This window comes from Hyposmocoma kahamanoa, unplaced genomic scaffold, assembly GCF_003589595.1.
Source record: "Hyposmocoma kahamanoa isolate Upper Pololo Valley unplaced genomic scaffold, ASM358959v1 198, whole genome shotgun sequence".
NCBI lineage: Eukaryota > Metazoa > Arthropoda > Insecta > Lepidoptera > Cosmopterigidae > Hyposmocoma > Hyposmocoma kahamanoa.
In genome coordinates this window covers 160,600-176,251 of record NW_020653723.1, presented here as the reverse complement: position 1 = coordinate 176,251, position 15,652 = coordinate 160,600, and the positions used below count along the sequence as shown (strand labels likewise).

General features: G+C 35.4%; 2 protein-coding genes across 2 annotated transcripts in view; both read left to right on the top strand.

Moving 5' to 3' along the window:
- LOC113226731 (probable galactose-1-phosphate uridylyltransferase) overlaps positions 1–4,985 on the top strand; it is a 19,701-nt gene extending 14,716 nt beyond the window's left edge. The window contains exons 7-10 of the mRNA XM_026459454.1: positions 88–104; positions 2,233–2,379; positions 3,439–3,658; positions 4,601–4,985. Of these exons, the coding sequence (XP_026315239.1) occupies positions 88–104; positions 2,233–2,379; positions 3,439–3,658; positions 4,601–4,815 (599 nt within the window). The 3' untranslated portion in view covers positions 4,816–4,985. The remainder of the gene's footprint in view (positions 1–87; positions 105–2,232; positions 2,380–3,438; positions 3,659–4,600) is intronic.
- A 655-nt stretch (positions 4,986–5,640) lies between these two features.
- Positions 5,641–13,863, top strand: LOC113226730. The gene is made up of 6 exons (XM_026459453.1): positions 5,641–5,772; positions 6,772–6,891; positions 9,545–9,698; positions 11,310–11,488; positions 12,637–12,735; positions 13,723–13,863. The coding sequence occupies exons 1-6, from the start codon at positions 5,641–5,643 to the stop codon at positions 13,861–13,863; spliced, it is 825 nt and encodes a 274-aa protein (XP_026315238.1).
- Positions 13,864–15,652: the final 1,789 nt, after the last annotated feature.

Here is a 15,652-nt window from a genome sequence, read left to right as displayed (position 1 = left end):
TAGTAAATTATAATTTACAAGAGTTATTTTTATTATAAAAAGACAATTGTCCTTAGTGAAGTTAGTTAAATAGCATTACCTTTACAGGGCATAAGTTGGAGCAGGTATGTAATAAATCTAAGACCTTTTCTGTACCACATAATGTTTTAAATGATATGACTACGACCTGGGAGCAGTACCATTGTGTTACGGGTTGAAAGGTTAGAAAAACCAGCGCAATTACGGCCACAGGAGCTTGATATCTGATGCCCCACGTACGTGAACGTATTTGCCAAATAAAGGATACTTATTTAGTATCACATAAGTTTAGAAGTGGCAATAATAACACTCTGTGAACCGTCTGCTCGCGTCCCATCTCCTAATATTTACCGTAAAAAAGATGGATAAGAAGGACTAAATATTTCTTTAAAAGATGTCTCGAATCGGGAAAGGGATTGTAATGCAAGCAGAACAAATCTAAAATCTATTTCGCCCAATCTCTTATTTCACCCTTTTTAGACTTATTTTGTCCTGTATTTAGGTCTGCAGGAAGAATTTCTTATAGAAATAAGCAGTACCGTTTGTTTGTGTTTTCCTTAAGTGTAATCTGTTCCTTTTCCTGTGCAATAAATAAAATAAAATAAACACGACTGTCTTCATCCTATCGTATCGAGGGCATACACTGTAACTTGCTATGGTGGTGAAATGTATTGCCAATCAGATTGAGGTACTTGCCGATTGCTATTGCCTTGGGTGTTTCAGATAGGAAAGAAATCGTATGTCGTGCGAAGAGGCTCCTCGTGCACCCCTTATACGTACCAAGTGGCGATTCTTTGAAGAGGCTTATGTTCTGTAATAAACCTCTATATGCTGAAAGAATTTGAGAGAATATGTACACACGCCAGCACATCAAGCTACACATTGACGTATCTTGTTCCGTTGCACTGGAGGCGATTTTCGAACAAAAATGTGCAGTCTGATATGCCGTTGTCCGTACATACATTGTACAGGTCAAAGCCAAAGAATCATTTATTCCGTATGTAAAATAAATTTACACTTGAAAACGTCACATTTAAGGTCGTTCACTGCGCTGACTTCCCTGAGAAGAACGAACAAGAAACTCTGGGGATTGCTCTTTTCAAATAAACTTAAATGCTATGGAATACTCTTTGAATCAAATTTGTGTGGATTCTGGAGCCATATCGTCTTTCCATACATCTTTATCTAACACGTAGTCTTCAATTTTGTAGTATGACTTTTCAATCAAAATATTTTTAATGTAGTTTTTAAACTTAAGAAATGATAATATTAATATATGCACCGGAATCTTATTGTAAAAACGTATACAGCTCCCCATACGTCCCCCCTAACCGCATCGTTTACCTTGGTTAAACGAAATCGTGGTACCATGTGTTTGGACTTAGCTCTAAGGTCAATATTATGGATATCTGCTTTCTTATTGAAATTAAATATATTTTTACGGGCATAGAAAATATTTGAGTAAATTAAACTTTTCTCTGAGAGAAATCGGAGAGCCTAGACGGTACACAAAACGAATCGCTCGTTTTTGCAATACAAAATTGCAGGAACAGGATCTTGCATATCGTCTCTCTTCTTTACAACATTCTACATAATCCTTTGTCTCCCAGGTATCTGAAAGAGCTTTCAGCTTTCTCAGGTCCCAAGGCCAGCCTTGTCGCTCTCTCGTTAGGTCCCAGTTATCTTTTCCTTCATTCAATTCCGGTTTTTATTCTCACCCCTTCACTATTCATGCGGTCAGACTTTGGAACCCACTTCCCATTACTGTTCATGATAGTAAATCCTTGGCTATGTTTAAAATGCGAGTCAAGGAATTTATCCTCTCTTCCATCCACTTTATACATTTTTATAATATGAAATATGTATTTGTCTAAGTGTTTGTAAGCTCTTGTAAGTTAATATTTTTGCAATTTTTGTTTTATTAGTTTATGTCATAATTTAATATTGTTATATAATTATTGTGTCCTGTATTTTGGTGTGCAAGAAGAAATTTCTTATAGAAATAAGCAGTACCTTCTGTTTGTGTTTTCCGTTTTACTAAATGTGATTTGTGTATTGTACAAACAAATTTGTACAATAAATAAATACACAAATATTTGTAACTTAAGATTACTTGCTGTGAAGAGAAATATCGCAATGTAACCAGCATGTTGAAGAATTACACATATAACTCTCCAAATACGTTTGAAGTTTATAAACCCGTAATGGGCCAAGATGGTGGAGTGCGGCTTAAAAATGCTGCTGCGGAAGGTATTCGGATTGATAATAACACTTATTTATTACAGAACTCAGATGGAATATTACACGAAGCACAGGAAGGCCATGTTAGTGGATTATTTAGAGCAAGAATTGGAAAAAAAGGTGAGGCAGACAACGATTGGTGAAAGTTTCATTCAGAGCTTTAAATGGGAAAGACCTTATGGGTACTGCCGCTGCACCCGTCACCCTGAGAAATAAGTTGACAAGTCCCATGTGCCTGTAATTTAATAAGCATCCTTACCCTTCAATACCGGAACGCAGTAATGCTCACAAATGCTTGGCGGCAAAAATAGGTGAGGTGGCAGCAGTACTTCCCTAGACGAACTCTTTCACTAGGAGTTCTATTGCTACTTATTAGGCTTACACTGAATGAGGAGGTCTCGGGTCTTTAAATCCCGATAGGACCAATTCGGTTGTTTCAGATTCACTGAGATAAGATGACAAGTCCCATGTGTTCATATGTCGTATTACTGCTGTACATTTTAATTTGGTCGCACGTTATTAGTTGTCACCTTTTTAAAGGTTGTTTATCGTAGGAACGTTATTATTACGATTGTTTTTATAATATCAAGTGACGGGATAACAAGTCGTGCGCCTGATGGTAAGCTACACGCCTGTCCATAACAGTTGCAGTGCCACTCAGAGCTTCATATCGCAAAGATCTGAGGGGACTACCACTGCGCCCGTCACCCTGAGACATAAGCTGACAAGTCCTAACATTACTGCTTGGCGGCAGAAATAGGTAAGGTGGCATTACTTCCCTTGAAGAACTCTTTCACAAGGGGTTGTACTGTTACTAAACCTATACGTGTTACGTGTTATTAAATATTATTATTATATATTTAGTGCTATTTTAAATAGGTAATTCGAAATATTGTCTATTGTCCTAAAATATTATCGAGAAACATTTTCAAAAAGTTCGTCATAATTTTACAATAATTAACCAGGTAATGTGTCATAAAATACTTTATTACGGTTACAGCTTGTTTATAGGTACTGAGTTAATTATCTAAACCTCTGTAGTATAGGCAGTAGAGATAGATATTATAGTGACAGTACTTCCTTGGACGAACTCTACCCATACTCTACCACAAGAGCTCTGCTGCCACTGCAATGTCATACGCTAGAGTTGAAATTCTCAAAAACTGGTTTCTTTTACAGGAACGTATAGTCATAGAGAACAACCATTGGGTGGCCTTGGTGCCTTACTGGGCAATCTGGCCTTTTGAGACCATGCTCCTACCGAAGACGGGAGCTCCACAACGTTTGACAGACTTAAGCAACGACCAGAAGAGAGATTTGGCCGAAATCATGAAGTTATTGAATACGAAATATGATAATTTGTTTAACTGCAGTTTTCCTTACAGTATGGGTTGGCATGGTAAGTTTATGGTTCAGAACGACCGCACCCGTGTAAAATTGAAAATATTATGACATTTTTGTGTGGCAAATTATTCAGCTTCCCTAAGGGTAACGGTTAATATTAGATTATTAGCGAACGTATATGTAGCAACATGCGGTTTTCCATCGCAAACTAAAAGGTTTGGTCGCACAGTCGACAGGAGCTCCCTTCTAGCACACGTATTCCCTCCTTACGATGTGGGGTCCTTCAAACAAGGCGTGAAGAGGCATCTTGTAAGCATTCAGGATGGAGGTGGCTGTTAGGACGATAATTGTATCAACACTGCAGTAGGTACCTTCTCGTTGGGTTTCCACTTACCATTTAACATCAGGTGGAGTGGAATAATCTGTTATGTACAATGTCATAAAATTTAATAAAAATGTTACAACAGTATACAGTGTGATAAAAAAAACCACTGACCATTTTAAAGGAGCATACTGCGTAATGGAAATAAAAAATACATGTTCGGTTTTTTTTTTTCATATACTCAACAAATAAATAAGTAATGACGTCTCAAAATTTTCCGAAAAATTGTGAACAATATTGACACCCGATGATTAGCCGACGTCGTTGCTATAGCAACAAGAACGGTGTGGGGCAGAGGCCACAAAGTATTAAACTAACGCGCGATGCGTTAGCGCCGGTCTGTCGACGCCGATCTCTCAATGTTATTTACTTTTTGAGGTAACCACGCGTTAGAAATTATTGGGAAATATTAACAAAAAAAAGGGGATTTTTTGTTTTATTTCAATAATGTGTTCTGTTACTGAATCTTATGCACAAGAAAAAAAATAGCCAGTGAATTTTTTATCAGCCTGTATATAATTAATGTCATTTTGATATTAAATATAATACTACATTAATGGAAGTTAAGAAACAAAGACCAGCTGTAACAGTATTGACTACTTTTTTTAATTTCAGGAGCACCGACAGGCCCAAACACAGTTCCCGGCGACTCCCCACATTGGTTATTACATGCTCTATATCTCCCGCCTTTGCTTCGTTCGGCTGCGGTGAAAAAATTCATGGTTGGCTACGAAATGTTAGCCCAGTATCAACGAGACTTAACGCCTGAACAGGCTGCTGCTCGACTGAGAGAATGTGATCATTTAATTCATTATACAGTTAAAAAGTAACTTCTTACAAAAAAATAGTTTTTGTGGGTGAGATTATTGTGGGTTTTAAAAATAGGGCTGTTAATTGGTGAATATAGTTTAAAAGCATTGCCATATTTTTTTGTTGATCTTCTTTTACCCAATTTTTTTTATTTTGTAAATGTTGTACATTAAACATGAATTAAAATTTATTTGTGTATTGTTTTCTTTAAATAACACTTAATTTATTTTTTTATGTTACTAAGAAAAATAAATTACCTATATAACAAGTATATGACATATAGAGGTCAACTCGTGGCCATTTTAAGCAAAGAATACAGTGATCAAATAAAAAGAACTCACGTCCTTGTAAGAAATTTGTATTTAGTGGACGTCTATAAACGCTTTAAAATCTATATTATCATTTTAACTAGGCTAACGGATAAGTTATTATTCTTGAAATTGACTCTGAAGGAAACTTGAAATAATGAATTATAATACAAAATGAAGGCAAATTAAAACAAAGTAAGAACATTTTTCTTACATCGACTACAATAGCTTTACTTTATTTGCCAATATTTTGCAATAAAGGCTGGAATCAATATTAAATAGCAACATTAATTGTCAAGCGTCAATTCTACCAAAAATAACAAAACTAATGTCAAATGCGCCTATTACGCGGAATTATTAACGAAATAAAATTGTCAGACAGAGACAACGCTATATAAACAGTGGACATGATATCGTCATTTGTAAATTCTGCTTTGATATAAAAAAGCAGCAATAAAAAAATACTACGAAAGGGAATAATGTAAAATTGTTTTCTTAGAACTTTTTGATTAAAATAAAGTGTTAAATACTATAAAAATGAGGGAGATTAATATTAATATAGAAGGCTACAATGTTAATGGTATTTGTGTTGGCTGCTTAAATTACGGCCGTAAAATGTTCAATCATGAGGACGTAAAGGATTGTTTCAAAATTTTAGCCGATATTGACGTAAGTATATGTTTTTCTCACGTTTTTCGAACAATTTACAAAACAGTTTTTATAAACTTAACGTATTTGTTCTTTTTTTCAAATTTAGGCATCTTATTTTTTGTTTTAAAAAACGTAAACATTGGAACAAAAAGCCACAGGATCCGCCATTTGTATTTTAGTTTTTATTTGTTTTCGAAATTAAAATATTTTGTTTGTACTTTTGCATAAACATTGCGTTAATTACAGTTAAAAGCAGAATATTATTAAGCCACATGTCGCTTTGCAAATATTTAAATTGACGTCATAAAAATAATTAAGAATAAAACTTAATTATTTGCTAAACACATTCTAAAAATTCCTAAATTGATATATTATTGTTATTAGGGTGGCTTCATTTGGGGCCTATGAGGCCCCTCACCACTGCGACCATTAAATGGTCTATTGTGATCACCACTAATTACTAATTCGGAGCCAAGACCAACAGCATTAAGGAACCTACCTAGCTCTGACAGTTTTTATGTCCTCTGGGTGTGGCTTGTGCCTACCCAATATTACTTCTTACGCCCATTAGAGATGCACAGCATGCTCTGTTTTCTCGCTGTCCAATATTTGACATGTGCTTGTTCAAGCCACAATGCCGTCCTGTCCAGTGACAGAGCTTCTCTATAGTGTTTAGCACTGTAGGCAGCTATCAGGGCGATGTTTCGAGTATGTCACTACAATAAAAAATTCTCACAAGTAAACACTATATTTATTATTTACTAAATATTACAACAATGAGCTGCTAGTCGATACCTGTATGATACTGAATAGCATTTAGCTTCTTTGAAAACCATTATTAGTTCAGATAGCTGTGTATTATGAAGTTGCGAGCATACCTGAGTGCAGTAGATAGTACCCTGAGAATGTTATTTTGGGCTCTTTGCAGGCAAAGTAAATTAAAAACAATCCACAATATTACATAAAACAGTATATTTCACAAAATAAGTGTTGAATATAAGTGTGAACGTGTTCCAGGTGCCCGATGGTCTGTCAATCCAGGTGTGCTGGGAGTGCATGGCCACTATTCGCACAGTGACACGGTTCCAAGCACAGGTTTTGCACTCTTATGAAGTGCTCATTGATTATTCTAGAAAGGTAATCTTCTTGTTCTTATTCACGCTAGGCACGATCGGCACAACAAAATGCGTTTGTCTTCCACACTCCCCCTATCAGCCGTCATTTCCATACTCGTACCTTTCTTATCCAAGTTATCTTCCACACAATCCATCTATCTTTTCTTTGGCCTTCCTTTACCTGTCCCTCAATATTCATACCAAACACACTTCTCGTCACATGACATTCTTCCCTCCGCATGACATGTTCATACCACGCTAACCTATTACTCCTAATCTTTGCATTAATTTTCTAACTTCACACCTTTTTCCCATCGGAGTGGGTAGAGACCACAGCCATCCAATTGCTACGATTCTGCCACATATCTTCAACGCCTATACACACTCGGGTGAAGCCATCCTTGACCTGGCCTTCCTTTAGGGCTTCCTCAATTCGGTCATGGTGAGTTCGATGGGACGAACAAGTTGTGCGTTGATAAGCGACACGTCTACCCATAGCAGTTGCAGCCACGCACAGAGTTTTAAGTCGCAAAGATCAGTGAGATACTGCCACTGTTCCTGTCACCCTAAGACTTGACAAGTCCCATGTGCCCTTAATCTGCAAAAACAGGACGTAGTAACGCCACATTACTGCTTGCATCAGAAATAGACATGGTGGCAGTATTACCCTAGACAAATTCAGTTATAAACCTTGTTTTATAATACCCAGTGACGGGATGAACAAGTTGTGTGTTTGGTGCTATGTGACATGACTATCTGTTACAGTTACAGTGCCACTCAGAGCTTTAAAGGTCGTATTCTAAAACTCTACTCAATGCTCAAGTCAGGATTGCACTGGCAACACAAGCACTGGAAATACGACCCTAATGGCAGGGACTTGAGTATGATTTCGAATGCTTTAAACCATACTCAAATCCTGACTTGAGCATTAAGTAGAGTTCTAGAATACGACTCTAAGAGTCGGCCGGGACATTGGCTTTATTTCAGAAGTTATTTTTTTTATTTTGAAAAATTTTTATCGTATATTATACATGTTCTATTTATAGTCTGTTCCAATACATTTTAAACAAAAAGTAAACCCACCTGTTTGGTTAAAATCATAAAGCAATCACTCAATAAATCAAATAAGTAACACTTTCACTTTTATTTCGAAGATTTCGACTTGATATATCATTTTTTCCAACAATATTCATTTGAATAGCATCATAAAATCGTATTTGAAAAACGGTAGTCCAAAAGTGAGGTTATTATTCATCTATACTTCTATGACTTACCTATGGTTGCAAAGTGCTGTTCAAAAAATATTCAGTTCAATCAATTAAAGTTTAATAATCAATTATTAAATCGAACATTTCAATCGCACTCGCACGAGTATCTAAGTGTAAGGATTTGAAGGAGGATTTAAATTGAAATTTTAAATATGCTTATATAGATTATGTAAGGAAAACCGCTAGTATGACTCATTTGAACAAATCGATTCATTCAATTAATTAATCGATTTGTAGTTGGCGTTACAATTAGCCATCACTAAACTGTCTATAGTCGGGTCAGTGACTATTTACTTTTTGTTCAAAATGGATTGAAATAAAGTATAGTTCAGTTGATATTGAAAAAAAAATCATTGGTATATGTGAAGTACCTATTGAACACAGCGGAACTCTTGTAAAATTTTTGGGAATCGTGTTTTGACACTGTATAGTTAACTGTGTATATACTCAGTTTTACTATAGGTCTACTTTTACCATAGTGATTGATTCAACAATTTGACTGTTATGCAGAATTAACCAAAGCCCTTTGAGGTTGTATAGACTGTTAAATCGCAAAGATCTGAGAGACATTGCCACTGCCCCTGTCACCCTGAGACATAAGTTCAGAAGTCCCAAGTGCCTGTAATTTTTTTTTGTGTATGGTCTATATATTAATAAATTAGTACTGCTATGGCTTCATCGAGTGTATAACCAGAAATAAGAGACGAAATGACATTTAATTTGTTTGAAAACTATTCTGCTATATCATTACTGTGACAACTGCGCTCCGATTGGCTAGCCCGAGTTCGAAACAATTGACGGGTCTCGTCAACTATTTCACTTCAAATCGACCAGTTAACTTGAGCTTTGCTATAATGGAAGAAAATTGCAAAATTACGTATTTAATATTTAATTACCGATGAAATGTGATTCCGATTGTTTTGTAATTAGATGTTTTGCTGTTTTTCCCACACCACCGAATAGAACAGCACGGCATTGTTGGAGATATTGTCTTTATTACAATAAATTCAGAATATTTTTTGGAATATACGGAGACTGCCTCCGTGGCCGAACGGTTACCATGCCGGACTGCCACGCAGAGGTCCCAGGTTCGATTCCCGGGCCGAGAGAAATATTTGTATGGCCTACATTTATTTCTCTCGTGAGTTTGGGTGTAATTTGTGGTTGTCTATGTGTGTGTCCATGGCACCCGCGACACAGGGTTTCCATAGTGCGGGGCTATGTTGATTGTGAGCGTTATTATTTATTTATTAGACGTAAACACAGGTCAGTAGTTGGCCTGTCTATATTTCAGTACAAACGGGAGTTGATATTTATAAGAGCTATATCGCTAATGTGTTACCAAGAATATATGGCCCTTATTTCGTCTCTATTTCTGGTTATAGTTTTGTTCCTTTTTTTCTTCAGCATACATTCCTAAACTCCCCTCTGGATCTGACCCAGTATGCGGTACAAAGACTGAGTGCGATGATAATAGAAGATAATGTACAGATGCCTCAGAAAGCAATACCACAGATGGAAGTCAAAGATGAATTCGAGGGCAAATATGATATTGAACTGGGTGAGTTTTTTAATAATTTTCATCACACTTGCTTTTAAATAGTAGTATTGCATGGTGGCTGACTTGTCTATAATGCCCCAAATAAAATCCTCGGGCCTTTTTTCTTCCCATTAGAGCCATGGTCGGTAAGGAGATTTTTATTTGTAGCACGACATATTTCCTTATAGGTACAAGTTCAAGCAAGGAGGTTACTTAACTTCAAAATTAAAACATTTGCTTAAAATCTTATCTAAACAGAAATTTAATTGCAATTCAGCATCATACTACTTAAATCTTTATTATTAAGAATTTGTTATAATTGATTTTAATTATTTTCTGTATTTTGCACTTTTTTTTACAATCCAACATGGGTGTATGTGTCTTTGCTTTTTTCAACATTTAGTTCGAGTTGTATTTATTGTCTATGGAAGAATAGCTAGCTGGCCATCTGTTGATAAAAAATATAAAAAAATGCCGCCATTTGCACAAAATCTATAATGGTTGTGAACCATATTTATTCATACAAGAAATAAACATTGTGTTTATTTTCTCGCAAATGTGATGAAAAACATTGTATGTATCACAGACGGTAAAATACAAAACTACTTTCATTCAGTCAATATACTCTTGTAAGGCCGGCTATGAGAGGACGGGACGGCAAATAATAGGTGACGAATAGTAATATACCTTAAGGTTATGACGTTATAGTCGCAATTTCAATGATGTTAGTCGTACCTGGAAATGGAGATGCACGTTACGATCCCACTTTTATGAAGGTTGATACAAGTGTATACAATCTAGTGATTTTTTGTATCGATTCATTACAATGCGATTTTTTAAATAAATCGATTCTACATTAAGGCGAATGTAATCATCCAGATCGTATTGCCATTGAAAACCAACGCTACAGTCAATTACGGCTGTGACTTATGCTGCTTATGCCACAGCCGCACATAATATGACAGTACAAAATTTGTAGTCGTTATATTTTATTTTTTGCTTTTTGTCAGATTTGTCTTTGTTTTTTTTATTGTATTCTTTATTTTGTTCATCAATTCTTTTTATTTCGTTTCATTTGTCTGTGTTATAATTTCTTTTTCCTTTTTTGTATCTATGTGTCGTACCGTTGCAATAAATGTCTATTCTATTCTATTCACAATTTAAACGAAACAGTCTTTTTGCGAACCCCTATTTTATATTGGCCTGCAAGAAAAGCAATTTGACAAAATCTGAGTATAATAAGTCTACAATATTTGACGATTTTCGCGTTTTCTCACTGTTTAGTGTCACATTAAATGAAAGTGGTAACCAACTGAAACCAAAAATGCTGTTAAAATTACTTTCTTTTTATCGAAATTAACGAATTTCATGAGATCGATTCATGACCATACGTTCCGATCTATGGGTAGATTCATAGGCATTACGATTACAAAAATCGATTCAAAGAAAAAAGATCGTGTATCCCTAATTGGAAAATAAAGCTGCGGTATGCTTAGGGATGCCGAGCTCGTGTCATTAACGTGTCTAACTAAGTTTCGTTAGTAATTTCTTGTTTAAAGTCCTTAATACACAATATACTATTAAAAGTATGTGGGCTCATCAATTACTGCTTCATTTAAAAATATATTCCAGAACTCCCATCGATGCTGGCACCGCCAATAAAAGAAGAATCCGACTACAGCCAAGATATCCCTGACGATTATTTGTCACAGGACATGACATCAGAAGATGACATTCAGCTCTCACAGCTGAAGAAAGAAAAGGAGAAAAAGAAGAAATTTAAAAAGAAAGGAAAAGAAAATACGAAAAAAGTAAGTGTTGGTGGCGACACCTGGTGGACCATGCTATAAGTACACCAACAAAACGGCTTGCTGTGGTATAAATCTTGTCGTCTCAGGATTGTCAGATTGCGCTAGTTATAGTATGTCATTTTTGAAGAATGACCGTTCATTGCGCCAAAGTATTGCCCGCTTCCGAGCAGCTAGTGTTTGCAGTCGATAAACATTCTATCGACTATCGAATGAATATTGATCACGCTTATGGAATAAATAGCCAGACTTGTTTCATTTGAATCGTCCTCAACCTGTTATTCATCCAATTACTAAGTTCAAGTTCATTTGAATTGTCAATTTTTGTAAGTTCATACATATATACACTGTATTTAGAACTATGTTATGAAGAATACAAAGAGGAGACATATTCCAAAGTTTGTCAAAGTTGAAGGACGACGAACGATTAAGCCTAGGAGTAGTGTGGAACTTCGATGTTTACTTAGCTCTCCAAAAAACAAGTGACCATATTGCAGCTGTATAACGTTTACTATTGTTTGTTATAACAAAATGTATAACGATAAAAAAGATTTTCAGCGTAATTTGCTGCACCTTTACGGGGTATCAAATGAATGTACCTCCTAAAATAGTCCTAAGGTTTTAAATTTGTACCACCCATCCATGTGAAATAAAAAATAAATAAATAAAATAATTGTCACGACCGTAACGTATAAAGCGAAAATGACTGACTGAGCTCAAGTTTGCGGAACTCCGCGAACTGTTGGCACGCGTGTCATGCAAACTAAGCCCTTCTACTGTATTTATTGTTGTGTATCGGTTACTTTTTGCCTAAATCGCTATTTTCTTTTTGTTATTCAATCCTTTGGAAAGTGTCCACGAGTTAACAAATGCATCTATAGCAGTTGCAGTCCCAATCAGAGCTTTAATTCGCAAGGGACACTGCCATTGCGCCTGTTGCCCTGAGACATAAGCAGATAAGTCCCATATGCCTGTAATTTCACCAGCAGCCTTACCCTTCAAAACCGGAACGCAGTAATGTTCACATTACTGCTTGGCGACAGAAATAGGTAAGGTGGCATTATTTCCCTGGACGAACTCTTTCACAAGAAGCTCTACTCTACTTAGTAAAGTACTTAGTAAACTCACAAGGCACAACTGACATCTTTCAGACCCAGTTAAGGGGATCAAGGGATGATTCCAGGAAGCTCAAAAATCTACCCCCAGACATGGTAGAACTGTACACTATGACCGAAGAAGAAATGTGGCAGGTAATGAATTCATACACTTTTTAACTGTAAATTATCAGACACTGAAAAATCTGTTAATGTGAAGAAATCCACATCATCTACATACACTCACACACAAATTCCCATGCACCTTGTAATGTCATTGTTTTTCTTTATTAAATAAATTATATATATAAATATAACATTAAGAAAACTACGGTGTTGCGTATATCAACCATCCGGATCCGCGGATAATCTGTATAAATTAGAATATCTGCATCCGCATTTATCGATGTTGATATTTATTGCGGATGTTCGGCATCATTTACAAACCTTCCAGAAACAGACACCGAAAAAGCAGCTCGGCTGTTGTTATTAAAATGTAACTTTGATTAAATTCCAGAACGATTAAGTCTGGCAGAATGATGTTTGATTGATGTCTTATTCATTTTTGGATTTTGATGATTTCTTAATTTCGTTAGTAAAAAAATTAATAAATTCAAAGTCGCTTCCCATTTTCAAAAAAACAAAACTGGATTGCGTAAATATCTTCTGACACTGTCCTAGTCTGCAACGTGTATTTATTTATTAGTAAGTATAAGTTTATTTAGGTATATTTATATATATCAATATACATGTAGGTAGGTATATCGTCAATTATTATTTTACAAAATATAATGTTAATTATTGTTTTTTCTACACAATTCAAATTTTACTATTAGCATACTACGTATCCCGCTCTGATTAGTTTCCCTATATCTCAAAGGTTGTCTGTAAAAGATCGCTCTTAGCGATAAGGCCGCCGTCGCCCACATTAGTTTGAAGCTGTCTATGTACTGTTTTTGTTCCTGTGTGTGGGTAATAAAGTGACTATCTATCTATCCGATTCCAATCCGAGAAAATACGAAATTACTTGTGCACCTGGAGATAAAATGATTCCTGTGACATCCGCTACACGTGCCCAAACCACCTTATCATCTATTTTCTACTTTAGTCACTATTCATGCCAGGTGTTATATAATTTTTCAGACAAGAAATCAAGATCTCGAAGACAAGGAGTTCACAAAGTTAAAATATAAATGCGAAAACTGTTTAATAGGTTTTAACACTGAGAAGTTGATGGCGTATCATATGATCGGAAAACACCGGGCGGTAAGTGAGGAATTATGATGAAGAATGGTTCTTATGACTACATCTTATGGCATCAAGTATTATTACCAGAAGTAGAGACGAAATGTCATTTAATTTGTTTGTAAACTATTCTGCCAAATTATTATGGTGACAATTGCGCTTCGATTGGTCAGCCCGAATTCGAAACAATTGACGGATGTCGTCAATTGTTTCACTTCAAATCGACCAGTTTAACTTGAGCTTTGCTACAATGGACAAAAATTGAAAAAATACTTATTTAATATTTAATTACCGATGAAATGTGATTCAGCCAGCCCCCCATTATCTTTATTACAATAAATACAGAATATTTTTGGAATATACGGAGACGTACACACAGGTCAGTTGTTGGCGCTGTCTATATTTCAGTGCAAGCGAGACTTGATATTTATAAGTGATAAAAGGCCCATTTACCGGATGAGTTGCCAGGGATGGATGGACCTTATTTCGTCTCTATTTCTGGTTAGATACTCAATGCGGTCTCACGTTGGTGTAAAAGATCATTTATGAAATAAAATTAGCACAGACCAATAATTGTTCTATCTATGAGGACCACAAAAAGAGAAAAGAAAAGAAAAAAAATATTTATACAATAAAATCGGGATTGTCAATTTTATGCATCGAGAATATAACCAGAAATAGAGACGAAATGTCATTTAATTTGTTTGCGCTCCGATTGGCCAGCCCGAGTTCGAAACAATTGACGAGTGTCGTCAATGGGTGTCGTCAACTGTTTCACTTCAAATCGACCAGTTAACTTGAGCTTTGCTTGAAAATTGCAAAATTACATATTTAATATTTAATTGCCGATGAAATGTGATTCCGTTTGTTTTGTAATTAGATGTTTTGCTGTTTTTCCCACACCACCGAATAGAACAGCACTGCATTTTTAGAGATATTATCTTTATTACAATAAATACAGAATATTTTTTTGGAATATACGGAGACGTACACACAGGTCAGTAGTTGGCCTGTCTATATTTCAGTGCAAACTGGAGTTAACATTTATAAGAGCTGTATCGCTAATGTGTTACCAGGAATATATGGCCCTTATTTCGTCTCTATTGCTGGGTATATACTTGATGATTTTATGACAGAAAGTAACACATAATTATCAAAAACAACAAAGAATAAAAAAGGGTTTGATGGGAAACAGAACAAAAAAAAAACAAAAGCACAACAGTTATCTCTGAAAAAGAAATTTACTTAAAACATAATTTTGACGACTCTGGAGTGATTCAGCATCCATCTTCTGAGCATTTAAAAATATTTTCCTCAGTTTTGGACTTAGTTTGCTGGGACACTTATTACTGTCAAATAATTAATACTCGACCAAATTGGCATAGTCCATTGATTTGATCGAGTATTATTTATTTGACATCAATATCAAAGTAAACTACAGAAGTTTTCAACAGAGTTAATAGAAGCTGAATAGTGTCACGAGTTTGTGAAGTGACGAAAGTATTTTTATAAGGTATGGTCAAAAGGCATGAAGTAAAGCCATAACAAAAAATACCGAATTAATACCTTGCCCTGGTGCCTAACTCAGGCACAAATTATTTTTTGTGAGGAAATTTTTCGTCAATTTAAAAATTTTATATATTAATTCTATTTAATAATAATAAAAAATCCTATATAAATATTTTAAAGAAGGAATCATCTACCTACTTTATTTTTTGTAATAAAGTAATTAATCTCTTATTGCATATCGGTTCAATGCATAGATATAGAAAAAAAGGGACATATGTAATAACGCTATGTAAGATCGGGTGCCGATGTCGCCACTTTT

What these genes read in the sequence shown, in the direction of transcription:
- LOC113226730 (XM_026459453.1), top strand. Translation starts at nt 5,641, where the DNA reads ATGAGGGAGATTAATATTAATATAGAAGGCTACAATGTTAATGGTATT. An exon ending in AAATTTTAGCCGATATTGAC is followed by an intron (nt 5,773 to 6,771) that starts GTAAGTATATGT and finishes AACGTGTTCCAG; the next exon opens with GTGCCCGATGGTCTGTCAAT. An exon ending in GAAAAGAAAATACGAAAAAA is followed by an intron (nt 11,489 to 12,636) that starts GTAAGTGTTGGT and finishes GACATCTTTCAG; the next exon opens with ACCCAGTTAAGGGGATCAAG.